This window comes from Thamnophis sirtalis, unplaced genomic scaffold, assembly GCF_051295495.1.
Source record: "Thamnophis sirtalis isolate CommonGarterSnake01/CBP01778 unplaced genomic scaffold, rThaSir2_p1.2 scaffold_2, whole genome shotgun sequence".
Classification (NCBI taxonomy): domain Eukaryota; kingdom Metazoa; phylum Chordata; class Lepidosauria; order Squamata; family Natricidae; genus Thamnophis; species Thamnophis sirtalis.
In genome coordinates this window covers 43,335,865-43,362,646 of record NW_028261382.1, presented here as the reverse complement: position 1 = coordinate 43,362,646, position 26,782 = coordinate 43,335,865, and the positions used below count along the sequence as shown (strand labels likewise).

The 26,782-nt window shown below is 50.1% G+C and overlaps 1 protein-coding gene across 3 annotated transcripts; it reads right to left on the bottom strand.

Moving 5' to 3' along the window:
- Nucleotides 1-336: 336 nt before the first annotated feature.
- On the bottom strand, nucleotides 337-25,938 carry MTA2 (metastasis associated 1 family member 2). 3 transcript variants are annotated; one of them, XM_087705199.1, is made up of 18 exons: nucleotides 25,771-25,938; nucleotides 17,073-17,140; nucleotides 16,824-16,917; nucleotides 13,601-13,718; nucleotides 13,418-13,481; nucleotides 11,369-11,486; nucleotides 11,160-11,262; nucleotides 10,964-11,063; nucleotides 10,018-10,206; nucleotides 9,054-9,128; nucleotides 8,840-8,898; nucleotides 7,061-7,158; nucleotides 6,714-6,853; nucleotides 5,308-5,536; nucleotides 5,124-5,213; nucleotides 3,862-3,980; nucleotides 2,854-3,024; nucleotides 337-1,293 (listed from the first exon to the last, which is right to left on the bottom strand). In XM_087705199.1, the coding sequence occupies exons 1-18, from the start codon at nucleotides 25,796-25,798 to the stop codon at nucleotides 1,093-1,095; spliced, it is 2,064 nt and encodes a 687-aa protein (XP_087561325.1). In that variant the 5' UTR covers nucleotides 25,799-25,938; the 3' UTR covers nucleotides 337-1,092. The 3 variants fall into 3 exon arrangements, with proteins under 3 accessions (XP_087561325.1, XP_087561327.1, XP_087561328.1); XM_087705201.1 differs by having other exon boundaries at nucleotides 2,854-3,002; nucleotides 25,771-25,937; XM_087705202.1 differs by lacking the exon at nucleotides 2,854-3,024.
- Between the last annotated feature and the right edge of the window lie 844 nt (nucleotides 25,939-26,782).

The window sequence follows — 26,782 nt, the reverse complement described above, 5'->3', positions numbered from 1 at the left end:
AATGGCCCCTCCCAGAGAGAATAAAAGAGGAGCGACAGGGGAGTGGAGTTTGCAGGAGACCATTAGTTCGCTTAATTCGTTCGTGACTCTCCGAGACTCCTGGCCAAGTTCTGCAGATCTCAGCCTGGCAGCTCTCCAAGCCAGATAAGGTCTGTGACCGTAAATCCTCCCTTGAAAGACTTTGCTGGATGTGAATCAGCAGAATTCACAGTCAATTAATAAAAGGGTTTTTTGTCGGGACAAGGAGCCGGCTTCAGGCTCTCGGGAAGCCTCGGTGAGAAAACCCAGTTCCTGCTCCTCCCTCTCCCCCAACAAACCATCCGCAAGAGAAACCAGTGAAGAAAACGGCATTTATTTATTCATTTTTTTGTCGTCAGTGCTATAAGAACCAGAGGCTGACTTTAAAAAAACCTGACTATTTTTTTTTTTTTTGCTCTCCAAACCATGTACAAAAAAAAGGGAATTCGTCAAAGGCTGAGAAGGGGGAGAAAAGAGGGGAGAGAGGGGGGGGATTTATAAGATGGCTGCGTCAACAAGGATATCGCCAAGGCTCCTTGTTCCCAAATTGGGGAGGGGAGCGGGGGGGGGGGGGGAAAGAGAGAAGATTTTTTAAGGGATCCGAGAAGGAAGAAAACGACACAGAGAAGGGGGGGAAAGAGCGATGCGGTGGAAAAAGGAGGCCGCTTGGAAAAGGGACGCCCCCACCCCCGTTCCTCCCAATTCCACGCCCCTCTTAGCGCCGCCCGCGTCCCCGGTGAAAAACGAGGGCGCCCCTTTAAAAAAAAAAATAACGGACCCAGGCGAATTTGTGCATTCAGATCATCGAAGAGGAAGAGGAGGAGGAGAAGAGGCTGGGCCGAGGAGGAGAGGAGGAAGGGAGGGGCGGGGGGAAGTACAAATGTAAAATGTGGAAATTAAAAATATATTTATATATAAAAAAGAGAGGGCGGGAGATCCAGGGCCCAAACCCCACACCCCCGGGGAAGAGGGCAGGCCCGCCCCCTTCCCCCCCGGCCCGTAAACCGGCAAACGCTGGGCGACGGGGACTCTTGGAAAGGGCCTCCGGCGTGGATCGAGGTGGCTAGCGGATTCCTAGAGGGGCTGAGGGAGGAGCTCAGCACTCAGTCTTCCAGGACGATGGGTTCGCTGGTGCTGGCAGGATGGACTGGGGGCACGGGCAACAGGGGAGTCCCCAGAGGCCTGAGTGGCAGGGATGACTTCACCTTCACCGGCAGGTTGGGACGGCGGGCAGCCCGGCGCATCTCCAGGTGGCTCAGGGCCTTGCGCAGGGCTCTGGGGAACGAAAAGAGCAGCAAAGTTGTTTTTTTTACAGCGCCCAGCCAGGCAGGGCGGTGCAGGCAAAAACCTGAGCTGACAAAGAACCGTTTGTTTCTCCACGCCCCCTCCCCAAATTCTCAGGGGTCTCCCTATTTGTCCAGCAGCCCCCTGGCTTCTGAAGCATTTTAATATTCCCAACCAGCAAATCTCTAGGTCAGTGTGCTTGGCCCCTTTAAGGGGGGGGCAGGAGGGCGACTTCATCTCCCAGAATTCCCCAGCCAGCATTTTAAGATGGGTGGGCTTCAGCTTCCAGAATCCCCCAGCATGCCTGCTGCACAACCCCCCGAATTCCCAGCTGGGCAATTCTGGGAGTTGAAATCCACCCCTTTTAAAATCCCCCGGGGTGAGAAACACCGAAATAAGATGGGTGGACTCCAACTCCCAGAATTCCCCTGCCAGCATGTTTGAAGATGGGTGGACTCCAACTCCCAGAATCCCCCAGCCTCCATGCTTTAAGACAGGTGGACCCCAGCTCCGCGAATTCCCCAGCATGCTGGCTGCAGAACTCCCCGAATTCCCAGCTGGGCAATTCTGGGAGTTGAAATCCACCCCTTTTAAATAAATAGGTGGACTCCAACTCCCAGAATCCCCCTGCCAGCATGCTTTAAGACGGGTGGGATTCTGGGAGTTGAAGTCCACCCCTCTTCAAGGGGCCGAGCCTCAGAAAGACTGACCTAGGTTGCAACAGGAGCCTGGTCATTCTAGAACAACAGGCGAGAATCCAGATTTCCCCACCGTTCTGATGCAGGGTAATAATTGTGGCACGCTCTGCCTTCGAAGCCAGCAGGACTGAAACACCACGTCACCCTCCCAAGGCCAGAGAGAGAGGGGGGGGGGAGTGTGAGGCGATGAAGTGGCCCACCCCACCATTACTTCCCCGCCAGCCTTGCAAGGTAGTACACTCAGAAATACGAGCTGTCTTGTAAGGCTCCATTAATCTTGCAAATCTGAAAGTCCATCTTCCCCACCCGCCTTGCCTTTGCAGACTAAGAAACTAGGGAAGGTTTCCCCCCCTTCCCCCCCCGGAGAGATTTCCCCCGCGCCCCTCGTCCTTCCGTGGGCTCGGCTGCCTCTTATCTGGCCACGGCCTAGGCTGTGGGGGGAAGGTATTCCCGTAGCCGCATCACAGGAGCAAAATTCGGCAAGCCTGGAAGTCCCTCTCTTTCCCCGCCACCCCTACCTTTCCAAGGCAGGAAACTAGGGACGGCCTTTTTTCCCTGAAGTGTTTTTCACACACCTCTTTTCCTTTGGAGGGCTCAGCTGTCTCTTATCTAACTTAGTCTGTGGGGGGCTCATTCCCATAGTCCCAACACAGGAGCAGAATTTGGCAAGCCTGAAAGTCCCTCTCTCCCCCCCACCCCGCCTTTACAATGCAGGAAACTAGGGAGGGTCTTTTTCCGAAGTGTTTTCCACACACCCCTTTTCCTTTGGAGGGCTCAGCCGCCTCTTATCTTTCTTCCTGCCGTCTCCCCAGACACCAATCCATCGCCCCCGCTAAGCCCCCTGCCTTCGTACCTGGTGTCCTTGGTCGCCACAAAAACGACAGGATTGGGGGCGTCGGCCGGGTTCAGCTTCTGACGTTTCAGGGCAGGCTGACTGCTTGACCTCATGCCGGACGTTAGGGGCCGTCCGTTGGCCGAGAAGGGGAGCCCGCCCCCTGCCACCTGCGCCCGGTCGCACACAGAGCTATCAGCGAGAGGAACACCCCCCCCAAAGCAGTGTCTACCTCTTGCTTGCCCCCCCGCCCGCCTAGCCGCCCCACCCTCCCACACTCCAGATCCGCCTCCTTCTGAATTGCCAGACAAGGGGACGAACGTTGGTTGGGTAGCAGCCAAGATTTGGTTGAATATAATAAAAGTAAGGGTTCCCCTCGCACATAGGTGCTAGCCGTTCCCGACTCTAGGGGGCGCTGCTCATCTCCGTTTCAAAGCCGAAGAGCCAGCGCTGTCCGAAGACGTCTCCGTGGTCAAGTGGCCAGTGTGACTCAACTCCCGAAGCCGCACGGAACGCTGTTCCCTTCCCACCAAAGGTGGTTCCTATTTGTCTACTCGCATTTTTTTTACGTGCTTTCGAACTGCTCGGTTGGCAGAAGCTGAGACAAGAAACGGGAGCTCACTCCGTTACGGGGCGCTAGGGATTCGAACCGCCGACCTTTCCGATCGACAAGCTAAGTCTCTTAGCCATTGACCCACCTGAATATAATACAGGCGGCCATTATTGTGTTTTAAAGGAATAAAAGTGGGTTATTCCCACTTCTGTAAGTGGGGGGAGCTGCCCGGAACGAGCAATACAACGGAAATCAGGGGAAAAAACCCACCTAGATGGACTCACAAACTGCAGCAAAACTATGACAAGGACACGGAGGGTCGTTAACTGGGGGCCACTTCTCCCCTTGCTGGCTTCCCAAATCTCGGGATTTTTTCCCCTCACCCCCCAAAAAAACCTCCCCTTCCCTCCTCCCACACAGACATCCCCTCTCTCCCCCCCCTTCCAGGCCCGTCGGCTCGCAGCTCAGCTACTCACATTCTCGAAAGTCCGTTTGCTGACGATGCCAGCCAAGCCTCGGTTTGGGGTCAGCTGATTCCGGTTGATGGGCGTCTTGGTGCCCCGAGGGGTTCGGGGTTTGAGGGGCGCCTGGGCGGCTGCGAAAAGGACAAATAGGGCAGTGAAGGTCCTTCTCATCCTTTCTCCTACCTTCCTCTCACGTTCGTTCGTTCTTTTTCTTGCCTTTTTTCCTTCCTTTTCTTTCCTCCCTTCATCTTTCTTCCCTCCCTCCCCATCCATCCCTCCATTTTCCTCCCTCCTTTCCCACTCCACCTGCACCCTTCTCCTCCCTCTTTCCCTGACCACCTTCCTTCCATTTTCTTTCTCTTGTGCTTTCTTGTCTTTTTGTTCCTTCCTTCTTCTACTCCCTCCCTTCATCTTCCTTCCCTCCCTCCCGTCTTCCCTTCCTCCCTCTCGCCCATCCATCCTACCCTCTCCTTCCCAATTATATCTCACCTCCCTCCCTCCCTCCCTCCTTCCTTCCGTTTCTCTTGTCTCTTTCTCGTCTTTTTCTTCCTTCCTCTCCTCCCTTCATCTTCCTTCTTTCCCTCCCTCCCATCCATCGTCCATCCTCCTTCCTGTTTGTACCTGACCTTCCTTCCTTCCGTTTTCTTTCTCATGCTCTTTCTTTCTTTCTCGTCTTTTTCTTCTTCCCTTCCTTCGTCCTCCTTCCCTCCTGCCTTCTCTTCCTCCCTCCTCCCCATCTATCCTCCTTTCTCCGCCCTGATTGTACCTGACCTCCTCCTTTCCGTCTTCTTTCTCTTGTGTTTTCTTGCTCTTCGTTTTTTTCTTCCTTCCTTCCTCTTTTCCCTCCCGTCTTCCTTTCCTCTCCCCCTCCCATTCTCCACCATCCTTCCCGATTGTACCTGACCTCCTTCCTTCCTTCTTCTTTCTCTTGTGCTCTTCCTTGCTCTTTCCCTTTGTGTTTCTGTTCCTTCCAATCCTCCCTTCCTTCCTCTTTCTTCCCTTCCTCCCCTCCATCCTCCTTCCTTTTTCTTGTGCTCTTTCCCTTTGTCTTTTTGTTCCTTCCTCTCTTCCGTCCCTTTATCTTCCTTCCCGCCCTCTCTCCCTCCCTCCCACCCATCCTCTGCCATCCTTTCCAATTGTACCTGATCTCCTTCCTTCCAAAGAAATGTAATTGGGGGGGGGGGGAGAGAATCTCTTATTTTGCTAATACATGTACAGGAAGACAGGCCATTCCCACCCCAAGAGAGAACCGCCCATCCGTAGAGGCCCCTTACCCAGCTCCTTGATAATGGTAGCCAGAGGAAGACGGACCAGCGGGTGGATCTTGAGGGGCGTCTTGGCCGCCTTGGGAAGCCGGATCGAGCCTGGAGAGGAAGCAAGCCATACCTTACTTAAGAGCCCCCCCCCATTGTCCCTGCCCACCCCCACCTACCCCACCCTCTCTCCCCCCCCACCTACATTCAGCCTTGATGGCGTTGGAGTTGATGGGCGCGTAAGGGCGCCGGGCAGCTCGCCGTGGCTGCAAGATATCCCGGCACATGCGCCGGGCGATGCGGGTCAGCTTGGTGGTCTGGAGGAGGAAGGTCTGCCGGTTTTTCGCCAGCAACTTGGCCCGGTTGGCGCTGGTGGTGTACGGCGAGAGGCTCTGGGCTTCCGGCCGAGACGTGTGGCCCCGAGAGTGGGGCTCCTGAGGAGGGAGGGAAGGCAGAAGGGGCTCAGAGGAAGCATTTGGCGGACTGGCAAAGGCATCGGGCTAGAAACTGGGAAATGGTGAGTTCTAGTGCTACCTTAGTCATGAAGGCCAATTGGATGACTCTGGGCCAATCACCAGGAGACGGTGAGTTCTAGTCCCGCCATGAAAGCCAATTGGGTGACTCTGGGCCAATCACCAGGAGACGATGAGTTCTAGTCCCGCCTTAAGCCATGAAAGCCAACTGGGTGACTCTGGGCCAATCACCAGGAGGCGGTGAGTTCTAGTCCTGCCTTAAGCCATGAAAGCCAACTGGATGACTGAGCCAATCACCAGGAGATGGTGAGTTCTAGTCCTGCCTTAAGCCATGAAAGCCAACTGGGTGACCCCGGGCCAATCACCAGGAGACGGTGAGTTCTAGTCCTGCCTTAAGCCATGAAAGCCAACTGGGTGACTCTGGGCCAATCACCAGGAGACGGTGAGTTCCAGTCCTGCCTTAAGCCATAAAAGCCAATTGGGTGACTCTGGGCCAATCGCCAGGAGACGGTGAGTTCTAGTCCCGCCTTAAGCCATGAAAGCCAACTGAGTGACTCTGGGCCAATCACCAGGAGACGGTGAGTTCCAGTCCTGCCTTAAGCCATGAAAGCCAACTGAGTGACTCTGGGCCAATCACCAGGAGACGGTGAGTTCTAGTCCCGCCTTAAGCCATGAAAGCCAACTGAGTGACTCTGGGCCAATCACCAGGAGACGGTGAGTTCCAGTCCTGCCTTAAGCCATGAAAGCCAACTGGATGACTGAGCCAATCACTAGGAGACGGTGAGTTCTAGTCCCGCCATGAAAGCCAATTGGGTGACTCTGGGCCAATCGCCAGGAGAAGGTGAGTTCTATTCCCGCCTTAAGCCATGAAAGCCAGCTGGATCTCCCTTTCTCAGCCTAACCCTCCTCATAGCTCTGTTGTTGCAGGTGAAAGCTGTGTGGGATATTCACGGCCTTGAGTTATGAATGAAAATAATAGCCATGGGGAACCCCAGGCGCCCTCCCTATTAAGCGCAGCCATCATTCCTGTCGCAGCCCCGATTCGCAACCAGCACCCCACAGGATCGTAGGCCCACTGAGCCGGTTCCCCACCTCTAACGCAAAGCCACATCGGCGTGTGTGCATGTGTTCCTCTTACTGTGATGCTGCGGGCAGCTCCCTCCAGCTGCGTCGGGGTCTTCAGCCCCCCGTATTTCTTCCAATAGATCCAGCAAGAGGCGCAGAGGCGGCACTGCATATTGGGGGGGCCCCAGGCGTACCACTGGGCGGACTGGGTGGCTGTGGGGCGAGAGAGAGAGAGGGGGGGGTGGAGGGCCCAATGAGGTCCTCGTCAACATCTCCCACCCACCCCTCCGCTGCAGGGGGGGCTCAGCCCTCTCCGACTTCAGTTCCCCCAGGTACGAAGAAACGACACGATTGGGGCTCCAGCCGAAGGAAGAGGCAGCAGCCCCCATTTCTTTTTTTGGGGGGGGGGGAAAGACTTACTGTGGCAACTCTCACAGGTGAGGCCTTTCTGGAACCCGGCGCCGTTCATTCCGGGCTTGGAGCCCACGGAGATGATTTGATTCGGATTCGGTTTTGTGCTGAGAAAGGGGGAGATAATAAGAGGGAGAAACGGCTTCAGGGGTGACAACTCGGCTGCCTTTTTATTTTCACAGGACACCCCCCCCCCCAAAGCCAATTCTGTGGGGTGGTTTTCTTGCAGACGTTTCATGGCCCAACTAAGTGACACCATCAGTGTTGAAAGACGACGAGAGCGAGCCTCCCTCCCTCCCTCCCTCCCAGCACTGAGGGTGTTCCCCGGTTGGGTCATGAAAACGCCTGCAAGAAAACAGCCCAGCTTAAGAGAGCACAAAAACCCTCCTCCTCCTCTCCATCCGCCCCACTCGCTTCTAGCACTGATGATGTTCTGTAGTTGGGTAATGAAACATCTGCAAGAAAACTACCCAGCTGAGAGAGCACCAAGGACGCCACAGTCCTCCTCCTCCCCAATCCACACGCCCTTCTAGCACTGATGATGTTCCCTAGTTTGGTAACGAAATATTTGCAAGCTCAGAGAGCGTCAAGGACCCTGCAATTCTCCTCTTTCTCCTTCCCCCTTCTAGCACTGATGATGTTCCCTAATTGGGTCACGAAACTTCTGCAGGAAAACCGCCAAGCTCAGAGAGCACCAAGGACCCCACAGTTCTCTTCCTCCTCCTCCTCGTCCTTCTAACACTGATGATGTTACCTAGTTGGGTCACGAAACGCCTGCAAGGTCAGAGAGCTTCAAAGACTCCACAGTCATACGCCTCCTCTCTGCAAACACCCGTCCCTTCTAATACTAGTAATGTTATCTAGTTTGGTAATGAAACGTCTGCAAGAAAACCACCAAGCTCAGAGACAGCATTAAGGACCCCACAATTCTCCTCCTTCTCCCTTCTAGCACTGATGCTGTTACCTAATTGGGTCACAAAACGTCTGCAAGAAAACCATCAAGCTCAGAGAGCACCAAGGACCCCACAGTTCCCTCCCTCCTTCTCTTCCTCCTTCTCTTCTCCATAATCCCCATTCCCTTCTAGTCCTGATGATGTTACTTAGTTGGGTCAAGAAACATCTGCAAGAAAACCACCAAGCTCAGAGACAGCATTAAGGACCCCACAATTCTCCTCCTTCTCCCTTCTAACACTGATGCTGTTACCTAGTTGGGTCACAAAACGTCTGCAAGAAAACCATCAAGCTCAGAGAGCACCAAGGACCCCACAGTTCCCTCCCTCCTTCTCTTCCTCCTCCTCTTCTCCATAATCCCCATTCCCTTCTAGTCCTGATGATGTTACTTAGTTGGGTCAAGAAACATCTGCAAGAAAACCACCAAGCTGAGAGAGCAGCGACGACCCCTCCTTTCAACCCCGAGTTACAAATACGCTCTTCTATTGGATCCCAGATCTGGCAGGGATCAAAACAAGGGACCGGTGGGAATCCACCCCACAGCCGGATAATTGCAGAAGCCTGGGCAGGAAAAGGGGGGGACGACGCAAGAACTCGAACCCCAAACTCTGGAATAAACAAGAGCCTGCATCTGATACCCAAAACAACCCACAAAGCTCCCATTTTTAATTTTTATTTTTTGCCCTTATTTTTTTCTCCATAGCATAGCAGACATTCCTGGGTCTTGGGATGGGGAGTTTCTTGACACCCCCCAATGCAGTCTTGCTGGGGGGGGGGGGGGAATCTGACACACATACACACGCACACCCATAAACCCCGAGGTGGGGGAATACTCACTAGGTTGGGATATACACTTGCTTCAATTTGCTGTCGGCTTCCGCCGCTTTCAACCGTTTCTGCACCGCGCCAAAGAAACGAGAGAGAAGGGTCAACGGAACGACGGGATGAAAAGGGGTCTCGGGGAAAACACATCCCCTTCTCTCTCCTCTTCCAGGAAGGAATCGCCCTCTCCCCCCCCCCTCAAAGGAGTAGCAGGAAGACCCTTCCTCACCTGCTGGATGTATCGGTCCGTAGTTTTCCACATGTAGTAGAACTGCACGATGCTAGCCAGGGACTTCCAAGGGAGCTGCAAGAGAGGGGAGGGGGGTTTAAGAGGAGGAGGAGGAGGAGGAAGGGCTGGGGACAAATCGAAGAGTCCATACGGGCAGTCCTCCCATTATGACCATCATGGAGCCGGTCATAAAGTGAGCTTTTACTATTTTTGTTTTTGTTCTTTGTGGCAGTCATTAAAGCAAAGACATTTTGCTAGGGACCCAAAAGTAGGAGGACAGTTAGTCATTGACTTACGACCGTTCCGTTTAGTGACCCATAAACGGGACACATTTATGATAGTTGTGGGTCGCAATGCAACTCTGTAACAATCTGGTTTGGCTCTGAAACCCAACAAGGCGGACACAGACTTCAAGGGATAATTAGAACTGCAGAAAAAGACAATGGCTACCAATTTGCCTTCTATTGAGGATTTGCACACTGCAGGAGTCAAAAAGAGGGCCGGGAAAATATCTACAGACCCTTCACATCCTGGACATAAATTATTTCAACTCCTACCCTCAAAATGAGACTACAGGGCACTGCACACCAAGACAACTAGACACAAGGACGGTTTTTCCCCAATGCCATCACTCTGCTAAACAACCAATTCCCTCAACACTGTCAAATTATCTACTGAGACTGTATTACTATTATTATTATTATTCTCTTCTTTCCTAGTACTTCTCTCTTCCCACTAGGTTGGAAGAAGCTGGGACAAAGTAACCGGACAAAGTAACGGAAGCTCACTCCGTTACGTGGCACTAGGGATTCGAACAGCTCAGCTGCTGACCTTTCGGATTGACGAGCTCAGCGTCTTTAGCCACTTGAGTTTTGAGCTCAATTCTGGTCGTAACTGGAGGACTACCTGTATACAAAGGAAGGGCCTTTGGCAACCAGGAGCCCTGAGCCACAAGCCGACTCACAAAATCCTGCCGAATGTCGTTGAAGTCCTTGCCGTATTTCTCCAGGGCCTCCTCAAACAGCATGGCTTCCGAAGCCGACCATTCCTCCATCTCGTCCCGGCACAACACAGGCCCGCCCTGGGGCACCAAAGTCGACATGGCCTTGGCTAAATCGTAGCCGTTACGCTGCAGGGTGTCCATTGCGTGGAACTGGTGAGAGGGAGAGAGAGAGAGGAAGGGAGGGGAGGGGAAAAGGGAAGCAGTGACTGGCTGCCTGTCACAGGCAGAGAAATCCCAGAGCCACACACAGGCTCAAAGATCCCTCTCGTTTTCTTCTTCTTCTTCGGTTTTATTAAAAGATTTTAATAGAGAACAAGCTGAAATCAAAGAGAAGGAATAGAGGAGAGAATAAGGGGAGGGAAGGAAGGAGGGTGGCAGGACTAAATGGGGGAGGGAAAGGGGAGGGAAGGAAAGATTGAGTAAAAGAAAGGGAAAAAACAGAAAGAGAGAAAGACAAAGGGGGAGAAAAATAGAAAGATAAAAAGAAAGAAGGAGGGAGGGAGGGAAGAGGAGTGGAGAGAGGGGAAGGAAAGAATGAAGTATAGCATCAGGAAGGAAGGAAAGGAAGGAAGGAAAAATGAATGAGAGAGGGAAAGAAAAGAAGGGCAGCAACAGGAGGGAGGGAGGGAGGGAGTGAGTGAGGGAGGGAGGGAGGGAAGGAAGGAAGGAAGGAAAAAGCGTGGATGAGAGATGGGAAGGAAAGAATGACGGACAGCAACAGGAAGAAAGGAAGGCAGGAAATGGAGGGAAGAAAGGAGAAAGAAAAGCAAGGAAGGAAAAGAGAGGACAGGGAAGGGGGAAAGAGGAAGGAAGGAAGGAAGGAAGGAAGGAAGGAAGGAAGGAAGGAAGGAAGGAAGGAAGGAAGGAAGGAAGGAAGGAAGGAAAAAAAGCGACTGCTCGTCCTCACCAGTGTGATATCCCGAGAAGCCGCCGCCGCGCTCATGTGAAGGCTGGGCTGGCGGATGGAGCTGCTACAGTCGAGAGCTCGCGCGAAAGTTCCCACCGCCCTGAGGCCAGAGAGGGAGAGGAAAAGGGCTTAGCCACCCGCTGCTCTCCGCCTGGCCCGGAGCAGCCCCGCCCGCCGCCCTGCCCTAGGATCTCACCGAGCCACCACGAGGAACTGGTCGATCTGCCGGTCGGTCAGGGGATTGTCCGGATCCCACACCTTCATCTCCATCTTCTGCTGGTTCCGGTTGTCGGATTCCCCTGGGGGGGTGAAGGAGGGAGGGAGGGAGGGGGAGGGTCAGCCCTCGGGGTCGGTCCTGCTCCCCTCCCTCGCCCTGGATGGGGACCCGGAGCCGCCCTCGCTCACCTTCCGCCAGGCGCTCGGGGATCTCCGCCTGGTACTTGCAGCCCACCCGGATCTCCCCCTGGTCAGCTAAGAGGGTCTTCTGAACGGGGTCGAAAACCAGCGAGTAGAAAAAACAGTCCTGGGAAAAGGAAGACGGAAGCGTTGAAAGGCGTTTGCGGAGAATCCACCTGGAGAGAGAATGCCTGGCCTGCTCTCCTCTCCTCTTCCCTCGTTCCCCCTGGCCGAACCTCCCTGCTTCCCTTTTCTACTTCCTTTCCTTCCACCCCTCTTTCCTCTACTTCCTCCCTCACCTCCCTCCCTCCATTCCTTCTCCAACTTTTCTTCCCCCTCTCTTCTTCCTCCCTCCCTGCCTGTTCTTTCCTTCGTTCCTCCCACCCGTTCCTCCCTCCCTTTCCTTTCCTTCGCCTCTCCTCTTTTTTCCTCTCCCTCCCTGTTCCTTCCTTCCTCTCCCCCCTCCACTCCTTCCTCTTTTCCTCCCTTGCTTCTCTCTCCTCCTTCCCTCCCTCCCTGTTTCTTCCTTCCTCTCCTCCCCCCTCCACTCCTTCCTCTTTTCCTCCCTTGCTTCTCTCTCCTCCTTCCCTCCCTCCCTCCGTTCCTTCCTTCCTCTCCTCCCCCCTCCACTCCTTCCTCTTTTCCTCCCTCGCTTCCCTCTCCTCCTTCCCTCCCTCCCTTCCTCTCCTCCCCCTCCACTCCTTCCTCTTTTCCTCCCTCCCTGTTCCTTTCTTCCTCTTTTCCTCCTTCCTTTCTCTCCCTTCCCCCCTCCCTTGCCCAAGGGAGTCAAGAGCCCCTAATCATGGAAGCCCAGATCTCAGCATTCTCTGAGGAACCTCAACATTTTCCCTCTTCCCCGCCTTCCATCCCTGCGAGGTAGTCCAGAGAAGCAGGACGAGCAGGAGAATCCAGCTCTGTCTTTATAGTCAGCTTCCATATAGAGAATCTGGCAAAGCTTTGAAAGCCCCTCTCCCCTCCTTTCCGTTTACTCTCGGGGGTGGTGGGGGTCGGGTGCCCATCCCTAAAACGTTCCCCAGGCCCCTTTTCCTTCTGTGGGCCGAGACCCCTCTGCCTCTTCCGTGTCTGCAGCTCGCAAGGCCATTCCCACGTTACCACCGCAGAGCAGAACAGAATAGAATAATAGAATATAGAATACAGAAAGAGAATAGAAAACAAACAGAAAAAAGAAAGAATAAAATATAGAATATAGAGACTAGAATACAGAAAATAATAGAGAATAGAATAATAGACTAGAATAATAGAATAGAATATAGAATACAGAAGAGAGCAGAAAACAAACAGAAAAAAGAAAGAATAAAATATAGACTATAGAGACTAGAATACAGAAAAGAATAGAGAATAGAATAATAGACTAGAATATAGAATACAGAAGAGAGCAGAAAACAAACAGAAAAAAGAAAGAATAAAATATAGACTATAGAGACTAGAATACAGAAAAGAATAGAGAACAGAATAATAGACTAGAATAATAGACTATAGAATACAGAAAGAGAACAGAAAACAGAAAAAAGAAAGAATAAAATATAGACTATAGAGACTAGAATAGAATACAGAAAAGAATAGAGAATAGAATAGAATAGTATAATAGAATAGAATATAAAAAAACGAAAGAACACAGAAAATAGAAAGTAGAATAAAATATAGAATATAGAGAACAGAATACAGAATAGAGAATAGAATAGAATAGTATAATAAAATAGAATATAGAAAAGAAAAGAACACAGAAAATAGAAAGTAGAATAAAATATAGAATATAGAGAACAGAATACAGAATAGAGAATAGAATAGAATAGTATAATAAAATAGAATATAGAAAAGAAAAGAACACAGAAAATAGAAAGTAGAATAAAATATAGAATATAGAGAATAGAAGAGAATAGAACAGAACAGAATAAAACAGAGGAATGAAGGAATAGAATATAGGGAATAGAATAGAATAAGAGAGTTGGAAGGGACCTTGGAGGTCTTCTAGTCCAACCCCCTGCACAGGCAGGAAACCCCACACCCCTTCAGACAAATGGTTGTCCAGCGTCCCACCTCTTTATCCAAGTACTGGCTGAGGATATCCGTTTCATTGAGGAGGGTAACGCTGCACTTTCCCCTGTAACCAAACAGAAGAGGGCTAAGAAAATGTCTGTGCTGGAAACCAGAAGAGCAGCTGGTGACGGCGGACCACAGGTTCCCCCCTCACGGCTCTCCATTCTTTAGAAACCTGCTCACCGTATGTGAGTGGCGGGCAGGGACTCGAACTGGCGGGACAGGAACAGCTCGCGATGCTTCAGCTGATGCCGCTGCTGCTCGGAAACGGAAGGCTGCTTCGATTCTTCTTCAAATTCCCCTGGAGATCATTTTGAGACGAGACCGCAGATGGGGGGAAAGGGAAGGGAGAAAGAAAGAGAGAAGCGCTTCTAGAAAATGCCATCTTGCTCAACAGAAGGGGCAATTCTGGACCTTTTCCCGGGGACCGCCCCAACCTCTGGCGCGACCGAGGAGGGGCAGTGCGTTAAGATAGATTGACAGCCAAGCTTAAAAAGAGGTCTCCGAATCCATCTAAAATGTGAGCTTTTTTCCCTAAAGGGGCAAGAATGGGACCTTCCATCATATTCTGTTTTTTTCTCATTGTCTGAAAACCAGGAAGCCAGAAGGTTGTGCATCATTTGGGATTTTTTTTTTTTTTGGGGGGGGGGGGAGTCACTGCCTGACTCTAAAGCCAATATCACAAACCCACCACTGTAGAGCAGGCGTTTCTCAATTTTGGCAGCTTTAAGAGGAGAGGGGACTTCAGCTCCCAGAAATTTCCAGTCATAATGCTTTAAGAAATGGTGGACATCAACTCCCAGAATCCCCCAGCCAGCAGGCTTTAAGGGGGATGGACTTCAACTCCCAGAATGCCCCATCCAGCATGCTTTGAGAGGTAGACTTCAACTCCCAGAATCCCCAGCCAGCATGCTTTAAGGGGATGGACTTCAACTCCCAGATTTCCCCAGTCAGCATGCTTTAAGAGGGATGGACTTCAACTCCCATCCAGCAGGCTTTAAGAGGGGTAGATTTCAACTCCCAGAATCCCTCAGCAAGCATCCTTTACGGGGGGGGAGGAGGACTTCAACTCCCAGAATCCCCCAGCCAGCAGGCTTTAAGAGGGGAGGACTTCAATTCCCAGAATCCCTCAGAAAGCAGGCTTTAAGAGGGGAGGACTTCAACTCCCAGAATCCCTCAGAAAGCAGGCTTTAAGAGGGGAGGACTTCAACTCCCAGAATCCCTCAGAAAGCAGGCTTTAAGAGGGGAGGACTTCAACTCCCAGAATCCCTCAGCCAGTTCTGGGAGTTGAAGTCCACCCCTCTTAAAAGCTGCCATGGTTGAGAAACACTCTCTCAATCAAAAGGAAGGCAGGGATTACACCCCCCCACCCCACCCCACCCCATGAAAGAAATTGCTGACTCAGATGTCTGCTGCTCGCTGTGTCCCAGGCTGTGTAATCCACTTTGAACAAAAGCCACTTAAGCTGAAAGAGGGAGAGAGAGAAAGAGTAAGAAAGAGAGAGAAAAAAAGAGAGAAGGAAAGAGGAGAGATAGAGGGAGGAGAAAGAAAGAGAGTAAGTGAGAAATAGGAGAGAAAAAGAAATAGGAGAGAGAAGTGGGAAGGAAGGAAGGAGGGAGGGAGGGAGGAAGGAAGGGAGGAAGGAAGGAAGGAAGGAAAGAAGGAAGATCTCCCTTTTTGCTCGTCCTAAAATCTACACCTTCTGCCAAGATGCCTTAACTCTTTAGCCCAAAGCCTTCCGAACACAACACAACTTGGGAGCCTCTGTGCCCACAAGGCCGTCTATGTGCACGTGGTGTGCGTGTGTGTGAGAATCAAACCAGATTCTAATCCCTCCTGCCCTTTCTTCTCTCCTGCAAATTTTGCACTGTTTTTCCCTCCTCCTCTCTCCAGAAAACACACAAACATTCTTGTGTCTTTTTAGAGAAATCCCCCCCCTTAAGCATTGTTTTTCTTCCTACACCCCCCCCCTTTCTATTTCTACAGCTTGGCAGTGTCCCAAAGAGGTGGGGTGTACAGGAAGTGGAAGGGTGTTCCCTCCCCTTCCCACCTACACACACCCCTGCCAGAGGGGAGGGGCTGGCCGACCCAATCCTCTGCAGGGATTGGGGTGAAAGCGGCACCCTCCTCCCTTCTTTGCCCAATCAGGCAAGCCCATTAAGGCCATAGCCCCTGCTGGAGAGGCTGGGAACCCCCAGAGAAATCCCTCCTCTTCCTCCTCCTTCTCTCCCCCCCCTCCCCTTGCAGGAGCACAGCTGCAAACCTCCTTCGGTTAACCCTTCAGATGCTGGGGATTAGGCCCGGCCCTGCAAACCCGAGGTGTTGGCCCAGCCTTTCTCCCCCTGCTAGGCGCTCTCTGCCCCCACAGCTCTAGAGGCCTTGGGCACCCAGCTCCTCGCCAAGTTGGTACACGTCAAAAAACAAAACAAAAAAACAACCCCAGACAGTCCCTTCTTTGCCCTACGGGATTCCACCTGCGAGCAAGCATGCACACAAACACATCTCCATGTCAGAGTGTTCAGCATCCCGGCTGGCTTTTGATTCTGGCCCAGCAGAGGGTGGGGCATTTTTTATAGCTGTTCCCCCCCCCCCCGCATTTCTGGGTGACAAGGGAGGCTCTTCTACCCATCTCAAACCATGCTCCGTGACCCAAAGCCTTCCCTACAAGGAGGGAGAGAGAGGGGGAAGGAGAAATAGGGAGGGAAGAAGGAAAAAGAGAGGGATGAAGGAAGGAAGGAGGGGGAGGAGAAATAAGAAAGAAGGAAAGAGGGAGGAAGGAAAGGAGAAATAGGGAGGGAAGAAGGAAAGAGGGAGGGATGAAGGGAGGAAAGGAGGAAAGGAAGGAGAAAGGAAGAAAGGAAGGAGAAGGAGGGAAGGGAAGAAAAAATAGGAGGAAAGTGGGAAAGGGGATGAAGGAAGGGAGAAAAGGATGAAAGGAAAGAAGGAAGGAAGGTGAGGGAGGGAAGAAGGGAAAGAAGGAAAGGAGAGGGAGGGAGGGAAGGGAAAGGAGGAAAAAGGGAAAGGGGATGAAGGAAGAGAGGAAAGGAGGAAGGAAAGAAGGGAGAAAGGAAAGGGAGGGAAGAAAGAAAGAAAGAAGGAAAGGAAATGAGGAAGAAAGGAAAGAAGGAAGGAGAGGGAGGGAGGGAAGAAGGGAAAGGAGGAAAGAGGGAAAGGGGATGGAGGAAAGGACGAAAGGACGAAAGGAAGAAGGAAAGGAGAGGGAGGGAGGGAAGAAGGGAAAGAGGGAGGAAAGAGGGAAGGGGAATGAAGGAAGGGAGGAAAGGAGGAAGGAAAGAAGGAAGAAAGGAGAGAAAGAAAGAAAGAAAGAAAGAAAGAAAGAAAGAAAGAAAGAAAGAAAGAAAGAAAGGAAAGTCGAGCCCACCAGGAGCCCCCCGGGGCCACTCACGAGCGTTGCTGTCAGCCAGGCTGTTGAGGCTGCTGGAGATGTCCCTTCGTCGGAAGAGGCAAACCACTTTCGCCTCCACGTTGCCATTGGCCGTCTGGAGGGGCGAGAAACGCTGCTGGCCGATCAAATGCTCCCACCTGGAGACCCTTCCCACCCCCTCATCCCCGTTAAGCCCATTCCCAACTCGGACGCGCATCTCCAGGAAAAAGCAATGCCCTGCCCGCCCACCCAAATCCGGGCGACCCGTACCTTGTTGAGCTCCTCAATGCGACGGACGAGGTAGGGATTGCTAGAGGAATTCTCAAAATAGACATAATCTGGGAAAGAAGAGAAAGCAGAAAGGGGAAAATAAGGAGAAATACAACAACACAGCAATTTCCTTGCCATTAGAATGATGTTTTGTTAGAGAAGAGCAAGAAAAATGATTAGGGGACTGGAGGCTAAAACATACGAAGAACAGTTGCAGGAACTGGGGATGTCTAGTTTAATGAAAAGAAGGACGAGGGGAGACATGATAGCAGTCTTCCAATATCTCAGGGGCTGCCCCAAAGAAGAGGGAGTCAAGCTATTCTCCAAAGCACCTGAAGGCAGGGCAAGAAGCAACGGGTGGAAACTAATCAAGGAGAGATGCAACCTGGAATTAAGGAGAATTTTCTTGACAGGGAGAATCAGTGGAACTGCTTGCCACCAGAAGTGGTGAATGCCCCAACACTGGGAGATTTTAAGAAGAGGACGGATAACGATTTGTCTGAAGTGGTATAGGATTTCCTGCCTAGGCAGCGGGTTGGACTAGAAGACCTCCAAGGTCCCTTCCAGCTCTACTCTGATTGTGTTAGGTACAGGAAATTATCCAGGCCATTTTAACTTCTTTCTTTCTTTTTCTTTCTTTCTTTCTCTTTCTTTCCTTCTTTCTCTTTCTTTCCTTTCTCTTTTTCTTCCCTTCCTTTCCTTTTTCTTTCTTTTTTCTTTTCTCTTTCTTTTTCTTTCCTTTCTTTTTTTCTTTCCTTTCTTTCTTCCCTTTCTTTCTTTCTCTTTTTCTTTCCTTTCTTTCTTCCCTTTCTTTCTTTCTTCTTTCTTTTTCTTTCTTTCTTTCCTTTCTCTTTTTCTTTCCTTTCTTTCTTTCCTTCTTTTTCTTTCTTTTTTCTTTTCTTTCTTTTTCTTTCCTTTCTTTCTTTCTCTTTTTCTTTCCTTTCTTTCTTCCCTTTCTTTCTTTCTCTTTTTTTCTTTCTTCCCTTTCTTTCTTTTTTTTCTTTCTTTCCTTTTTCTTTCTTTCTCTCTCTCTTTCTTTCCCTCCCTCTCCTCCCCCCCTCTCTCTATATATATGTAATGTTAAACATACATTTTCTAACTGCATACTGTACACCTTGATAGACTGCTCCTATTGGGAAGAAGGATTGGAGGAACTGGACATGGCTAATCTAGTGGAAAGGACCAGAGGTGACATGATAGCAACCTTCCGATATTTGAGGGGCTGCCACAAAGAAGAAGGAGTCAACTATTCTTCAGGCCCCCTTAAGGCAGGACAAGGAGAGAAAGATGGCAACTAATCAAGGAGAGAAGCAATCTGGAACGAAGGAGGGGTTTCCTGAAAGTTGGAACAATGAACCAGTGGAACGACTTGCCTCCAGAAATTGGGAATGCTCCAACGCTGGAGGTTTTAAAGAAGAGACTGGACAACCATTTGTCTGTAATGATAGGCGTAGGTTCACCTGCTTGAGCAGGGGGTTGGACTAGAAGACCTCCGAGGTCCCTTCCCACTCTTGTTATTCTGGTTTGACAACTCAAGACAGCTGGAACTATTTTTAGCTGGTGGGTGGATTTTGATTTTGGACTTCAACCTTCAACCTTGCCTCCTCTAGCGTGGGGGGGAGGAAGCAACTGAGTGCAAAATGGACCCACGCTTAGTTCATGCCATAAACATACACATCCTGAGTAGCTAACAGCCACAGAAATTACTTCCTGGTTTCTTTAAACGTGACACTCGACTCCGCTAAATTTTGGTTTTGCAATTTAATTATCAAGGGGGGGGGGGGGGGGAATTCGTAAATTTGAGTGTTTTGGCCTGACTCCAAAACGCCTCTAAAACTCTAGTTTAGAGCCAAATATTTGGGCAGAGTGATGATTACCGACTTTTCACACGGTGAGGATCCTTCAAGGTGTTTTCAGCCCTTCTGTTGATAGAAAATCCAGCCAAACCTGGTTTATTCAACGAATCATGGCTTAGTGCGATGCACGATCAAGCATGCTATTTTTTTAAAAAATAGAAAAAGGCTGAACTTTCTTAAGTCCTTCAACGAATCCTCGGCAAAATTGAGATTAAAACAGAGGATTTTCCAAAAAGGGGGACATTTTTACTTTTATAATCCCACACCAGCGTTTCTCGAGATTCAAGTTCTCCGCTTGAGTGTGTGTCCGTGTGGACTTCAACTCCCAGAATTCCCTTTTCTGCCTGATGGGGCTTCTGGGAGTTGAAGTCCACGCACCTTCAAGTTGAGAAACATTGAGAAACTCTGATCTACATTAATTTTACAGCAGAGGTTCTACATTATGGAGGTGGTCCTCGGTTTACAACCAAAATTCCGGTGGTTGAGTGAGACATTTGTGAAGCGAGGTTTTGCCCCATTTTACAACACTTCTTGCCACGGTTGTCAAGTGCGTCACTAGAATTGAAAAACTCGTCACACGGTTGTTAAGTGAATCCTGCTTCCCCTTTATCAGAAGGTCGCAACAGGGGATCACGTGACCCCCCCCCGGGACACTGCGACCGTCGTAACTATGAATCCATGGGGACGTTGCAAAGGGTCGTAAGTGGGGAAAACAGCCGTGTGTTGCTTTTTTCCCATGCCGTTAACTTTGAACGGCCGCTAACCGAACTGTTATAAATCGAGGACTACCTGTAATCCACAGCAAAGTTTCTCAAGATTATTAAAGTTCTCCATTTTGAGAGGTGTGGACTTCAACTCCCAGAATTCCCTTTCCTGGTTTTTTTTGGGGGGGGGGCTGCTGGGAGTTGAAATTCACATATCTTCAAGTTGTTGGTTCTGATCTACACTAATTTTAGAACAGGGCTTCTACATTAAACTGTGATTTGGCAAAGGCTGGTTGACAAGACATATTACGTCCCAAATGACCATATCCTGCCTTGCATCAGCTTATCCAGGTAGTAAAATAATTCTATTTTCAAGTTTCACTTCCTCCTTCGAGTGGGAGGGTTGAGAACTGACAAGCAGAAAAGTTTCCTGCTATTTGAAGGAGGGGAAATCTTCTCAACCCCCACGGGAAATCGGTCCAAAAAGCCCACCATTTCCCCCTCCCCCCCCCTCTCTTGAAACCTGAACAATTTGGCAGGAGACAAAATAATAACCGGGCATCTCTGCCTATCTCAAGTCTTTTGGGAAGGATTTTTTTTTTTAGGTGGGTAAAAATGCCAAACCAGTTTTTAAAACTGCAGGCTGACTGTACTGGATAGTAAATCATAATAATAATTTTGTTTTCTCGCAAATTGGAAGTCTTTTTTTGGATCTCCAGCAAGTCCAGCCCCCCCAATCAAGGACAAGTTCTCTCTCTCTCTCTCTTTCTCTGTGTGTCTCTGTCTGTCTGTGTGTCTCTCTCTCCACTCTTTCTCCCTCTTTTCTCTCTCTCCTCTCTTTCTCTTCTCTCTCTTTCTCTGTGTGTCTCTGCCTGTCTGTGTGTCTCTCTCTCCACTCTTTCTCCCTCTTTTCTCTCTCTCTCTCCTCTCTTTCTGTGTGTCTCTGTCTGTGTCTCTCTCTCCACTTTCTCCCTCTTTTCTCTCTCTCCTCTCTTTCTCTCCTCTTTCTCTGTGTGTCTCTGTCTGTGTGTCTCTCTCTCCACTCTTTCTCCCTCTTTTCTCTCTCTCAACCACCAATCTCTCTCTCTCTCCTCTTTCTCTCCTCTCTCTTTCTCTGTGTGTCTCTGTCTGTGTGTGTCTCTCTCTCCTCTCTTTCTCCCTCTTTTCTCTCTCTCTTTCTCTCTGTCTGTCTCTCACACACACACCAATGAGAGCCAGTTCAGGCTAATGGTTAAGGTGCCAGACTATAAAATGGAAGGTCCTGTATTCTAGTCCAACTTTAACCATGAAAGTCAGCTGGGTGACTTTGGGCCAATCACCAGGAGACAGGGAGTTCTAGTCCTGCCTTAGGCACAAAAGCTGGCTGGCTGGGTGACTCTGGGCCAATCACCAGGAGATAGGGAGTTCTAGTCCTGCCTTAGGGACGAAAGCTGGCTGGGTGACTTTGGGCCAGTCCTCCTTTCTCAACCCAACTCACCTCACAGGGTTGTTATAGTGGGGAAAAGAGGAATTATTTGTAAAATAATAAAGATACAAAAACAGACCATTCGGAATGTCCTGCCAATTCTTAAAAAGGCCACTTCTTTTCAAAACTGAACGCGGTTTAAGAAAGTCAGCACTGGGAGTGGAATTCTAACTCATGTGCTCCCTCCTCTTCCCTCAACAGGCAGGCTGACTAGGATTCATGGGTGTTGTAGTCCAAACCCTTCCGGAAAAGTCCAAGTTAGAGAAGGGGAGTTTTAACCACAAACCAACCTGAAATCGTCCAATGGAAAACAAGATTGGATCGAACGGAATCTCAATGCTCTGGTTCATTTTTATTTTGCTCTTTGGCACAAGCAAATAGATTGCGCCCTAAATTTCCCAATTTTAAATTGAAAAGCGACAACATTGTCTGTGCTGAGTTCTGTCCCAAAGCATTGTGTATAGAAACAGGACAGAAACACAATTTGGTTCTTACTTGACGAGCATTAAAACGCAAGGATCTCCAATTTCGATCAACGCTTAAGAAATGCGAAATATAAATAACATTCCCGCCGTTTATTTCACCTTTTCCTCATTCTGTCCCCATTAAATGTGGCAATCCGACAACTTGTGGGATATCAAAATCAAAACGAAGGTTGTGCCCTCTGAAGTCTATGATTAGACTCCAAGCTGTTCCAGCTATATATTCTTGCATTATCTTAGTAATATTTATAGCCCCAGGATAAGGCAGACAAAGTTAACCTGCATGATGTTTGGAAATTCTACACCTACAATGGCTACACCGCTGGACCTTGGGATCTTAAGGACAAACCACCATATATCTTGGCTAGGCAGAGAAATGGCGGTTTTGGGCCCATTCATAGCCGATCTATTCAAAGGAACTCAAGTTGTCGTATCTGGGGAAAGACCAATGCCCCTTTGTTTGACGTGAATGCTCTAATTTCTCTCTTTTGCTCATCTGGGTCTGTTCTCATGGCTATAAAAATAATAAAGCTGGCAAGTTGTCCCTATTCAAGATCAAGATCAAAAAGGAATGGATTGTATATTTGATAATGGCAGCTAGATTAGGGGTGGCTAAATATTGGGGACGAAATTGGGATATTCAAAGAAATGAGTGGTATAATGAAATTTGAAGCATGGCAACAAATGATATATTAACGGAAATTAAATTTAGAAAAGTAAATCTTTATTACGGTCAAAGACCAATTTAGAAAAGAGATGATCCAAGCAAACAATTATAATGAAATATGGTTTTGTTTTTAAAATAAAATCAGTGTTGGTGGAAGGCAAAGGGAATAAACCTACTCAAGAATATATGTTGTTATGGAGGGGATGAGGGCACAATTGGGATTTATTGTATATCTTTTAGTTGTTAGAGACAAAGAAATATAAGGGGGGGGAACAGGGTCTTGAGGGGGTGGGGGTTCACTGTAATTAATATTAGTTTTTTTCCCTTTTCTTCTTTTTTCTTTGTATTTAATGTATATGTACGTTTGTATTATTTGCATTTTTTTAAAAAAAATGTTATTAACAAAAAAAAGAGATATCAGAATATTCTCTGCTTTTGGGGTTTTTTGCCACCTGGCATTCAAATACTTCGTTAGTCCTCAACATACGACCACAGTGGAGCCTAACATTCAGGCTGCTGAGTGAGACATTTCTTAAGTGATTTTTTTTTGCCCCGATTTACGACCTTCCTTGCCACGTTTGTTAAGTGAAATCATCCCAGTTGTTAAGGGAATCGGGTTACCCCCCAATGACCTCTGCTTGTCAGAAGGTCGCAAAATGGGATCACGTCTCTCTCTCTCTCACACACACACACACCGGGTGGCTGCGACCGTCATAAAAGTGAGTCGGGTATCAAGCCACATGATCACGGGGGTGCTGCAGTGGTCATGAGTTTGAAAAACGGTCATAAGTCACATTTTTTTCAGTGCCGTTGAACAGTCCCTAAGTGAAGTAAGTCGAGGTCTACCTCTACTGCTCCTGCACATGGAGGTTCTATTAGCTGATCTAGTCTACCAGATCAACACTTTCTACCTGCCAACTTTCTAGCTACACCGTGTTAGGTATCTTGAGTTCAAATTCTGAACTGGAGGCCCACCTACCCTTTTTTATACTGTTTTTTTTTCATTCTCTCCACTCTTCTGAGAGTCAAAATCACCTCCCTGTTTCTAAACAAAATGCTAGCTTTTTTTTCATACATCCATCTCACATCTACCCTCCTTGAGATTTGATGGGACCCCAATTCCCCCAATCTGTCATGAAAGACAGGGATAAATCCTGCCTTATTCATGAAAGCCTGCTGGGTGAGTTTGATCCAATCACCAGGAGACTGGGAGCTCCAGTCCTACCTTAGGCATGAAAACTGGCTGGGTAACTTTGATCCAATCGCCAGGAGACTGGGAGTTCCAGTCCTACCTTAGGCATGAAAACTGGCTGGGTCACTTTGATCCAATCGCCAGGACACTGGGAGTTCTAGTCCTGCCTTAGGCATGAAAACTGGCTGGGTCACTTTGATCCAATCGCCAGGAGACTGGGAGTTCTAGTCCTGCCTTAGGCATGAAAACTGGCTGGGTCACTTTGATCCAATCGCCAGGAGACTGGGAATTCTAGTCCTGCCTTAGGCATGAAAACTGGCTGGGTCACTTTGATCCAATCGCCAGGAGATTGGGAGTTCTAGTCCTGCCTTAGGCATGAAAACTGGCTGGGTCACTTTGATCCAATCGCCAGGAGACTGGGAATTCTAGTCCTACCTTAGGCATGAAAACTGGCTAGGTCACTTTGATCCAATCACCAGGAGACAGTGAGTTCTAGTCCTGCCTTAGGCATGAAAGCCGGTTGGGTAACTTTGATTCAATCAAAAGGAGACAGCGAGTTCTAGTCCTACAGTAGGCATGAAAACTGGCTGGATAACTTTGATCCAAACACCAGGTGATGGGGAGTTCTAGTCCCTTCTTAGGCACAGAAGCCTGCTGGGTGATTTTGGACCAGTCCCCCCCCCCCCCCCGCCCGCTCTCCCTGCCGAAACCCAACTGGCAGGGTTGTTGTGAGGAAAAGAGGAACAGGAAGGCATGTTGGATATATTTGCCAGCTTGAGTTATTTCTGAAAATAATAAAAGCCGTTTAAAAATAAAATAAACTTTGCAGTTCTGTCTGCCCGGGCCATTCTTTTAACCAAATGGAGAAAAAGCTAATTATGACGCCCCCACCCATTTATTTTTAGCTTCCCTGCCAAAATCCCATCAAGATGCTTTCACCCCTCTCTTTATCGCCATTCGTAACCAAACTATTATCCCCGCCCCCACTTTGCCCTCCTAAATGGCTCCATTTTCTCAATCAAGTTGCTTTTCACACGCATGTTATGCTCACTCTCGAGGATTTCCACACCGCCCATCTGGAGACAGCCAGGGGTTTGGCTGGGGAGGAGGGGAGTCCTTGCCCAGCACATCTGGAAGGGGCCAGGAGGATCGAGAACTGAGGGATGATGGGAATTCTAGTCTAACACACCTGAAAAGTGCCAGGGAAGTGGAGAGCTAAGCTGGGGATGATGGGATTTATTGCCCAGCACATCTGGAAAGTTCCAGGAGATGAAGAACTCAGCTGGGGATGATGGGAGTTCTAGGCTACCCCATTTGGAGAGTGCTAGGGGACAAGTTCAGGCTGGGAATGATGGGCATTGCATCCAACACATCTGGAGTGCCAGGAGATGGGAGAGTTCAGGCTGAGGGTGATGAGAGTTCTAGCCAATAACATGGAGAGTAGAAGGGGATGGAGAATTCAGGCTGAGGATGATGGGCACTGTCACCTACACACCTGGGGTGCCAGGAGATGGGAGAGTTGATGCTGAGGATGATGGGAGTTCTAGCGTACACACCCGGAGAGCACCAGAGGACGGAGAATTCAGGCTGAGGGCGATGGGCACTGTCACCTACACCCCTGGAGTGGCAAGAGACGGGAGAGTTCAGGCTGAGGATGATGGGAGTTCTAGCCTATAACCTGACAGGGGATGGACAAGCCAGGGTGAGGATGATGGGAGTCCTAGCCTACAACCCGGAGAGCCCCAGAGGACGGAGAATTCAGGCCGAGGACGATGGGCCCTGGAGTGCCAGGAAGACGGGAGAGTTGAGGCTGAGGACGATGGGACTTTAAGCCCAGGGCCATCTGGGGAATCATGGGCTTTTTCAAAAACCCACAATCACTTCCTTCCAGCTTGGAAGGAAGCCGGCCTGGATGGGGACGATGGGCTCTTCCATCCAAGAGCAGGGGATGATGGAACCAGGGTGGGGGGGAGAGGAACCAAGTTGGGGGGGGTTAATTACCTCTTAATAGACAGTTCCCAACCCCCCTCACCAAAAAGGTGGGGGGGCACAAAAAGAGGGGGGGCCATGACCCCCCCAAGACAACTGGGGACCCCCCCAAATTTAAAAACAGCCCCTCCCCCTCCATTGGGGGGGGCTGTCCCCCCTTCCTTTCAAACCTTCCCCCCCCCTTCCTGGTCGGGGCCTCCCCCCTCAAAAGAGCCCCCTCGCCCCCCCCCAAGGCGACCCCTCCCCTCCCCCCTTTTGTGCCTTAAATAAACCCCTCGCCCCTCCCCCCACTCCTCGGGACAAATAAAGAGCGCCAAGTAGAGCCCCCCCGCCGCCTCCTTACCGCCCACCCGGTACATATTGGCCGCCATGGCGCTCGGCGTCCCCTTTTCCCGGCCGCCTGGGTCGCCTCAGCAACTCCGGGCCCGGCCGCTCTTCATCGCCCTCCCGCCGCCTCAGCCGCCTCAGCCGCCGCCGCCGCCGTCGTCGCTCCCCCTCACGCAGCCTGGGCCGGCCCTTCGGCAATCTCCGGAAGCGCTCGGGCATTTCCGGTGTGGGAAGCGCACGGCCAAGCGGCGGAAGCGGCTCGGGATTTTCCGGAAAAGGAAGGTGGTTGGGTTTTTTGGTTTTTTTTTTCCCCCTTCCAGGGCTGGGGTGGAGGGCGGGGACAACGCCCGAGTGGTGCCGGAAAGAGACGAAGACACTCGTTGGGTTACTTCGTAGAAGGTCTTTCTCCCCTCCCCCCTCCGCCGTATCGAACTTCGGAGGAAGAGGGCGGGCTCCTTCGTGCCTTTCCGCCGTTCTTCGGCAGGGAGGGGTGAGTCGGGCGTTTTCGGCTAACATCGGCCTTTTTCCGGAAAGGGGAGGTTAACTCTTTCCTACCCGCAGAGCTTTGAAAAGGGAACACCCCCGCCCAGAAGGTCTTTTCTATTTTAGGGGTCGCAAGTGGGAAGCGTGCAAACGACGCGCACGCGCACACATGCCATAGGCGGGGTAGGGCAACAGCATTGGTGAACCCTATAAAATGATAATTTGGGATCATTTTTAAGACAAGTGATTCTAAACATTGACCAATTTCGTTGTATTTGAGTACAACGACAATAAAGATTATACTTATACTTATTAGGGTTTTTTTTAAAAAGAGGGTTGGACTTCAACTCCCAGAAATCCCCAGCCTTCAATGCTGGGAGTTGAAGCCCACCTCTCTTAAGACATGGAGACTGGGGATTCTGGGAGTTGAAGTCCACCCCTCTTAAAGCATGCTGGCTGGGGGATTCTGGGAATTGAAGTCCACCCGTCTTAAAGCATGCTGGCTGGGGGATTCTGGGTAGTGAAGTCCATCCTTCTTAAAACAT

Coding starts and splice junctions, on each gene's coding strand:
- MTA2 (XM_087705199.1), bottom strand. CDS start 25,798: ATGGCGGCCAATATGTACCGGGTGGGCG. Junction 6,854..7,060: donor CACCTGTGAGAGTTGCCACA/GTAAGTCTTTCC, acceptor CTCGCCCCACAG/CCACCCAGTCCGCCCAGTGG. Junction 3,981..5,123: donor TACCATTATCAAGGAGCTGG/GTAAGGGGCCTC, acceptor TCCTTTTCGCAG/CCGCCCAGGCGCCCCTCAAA.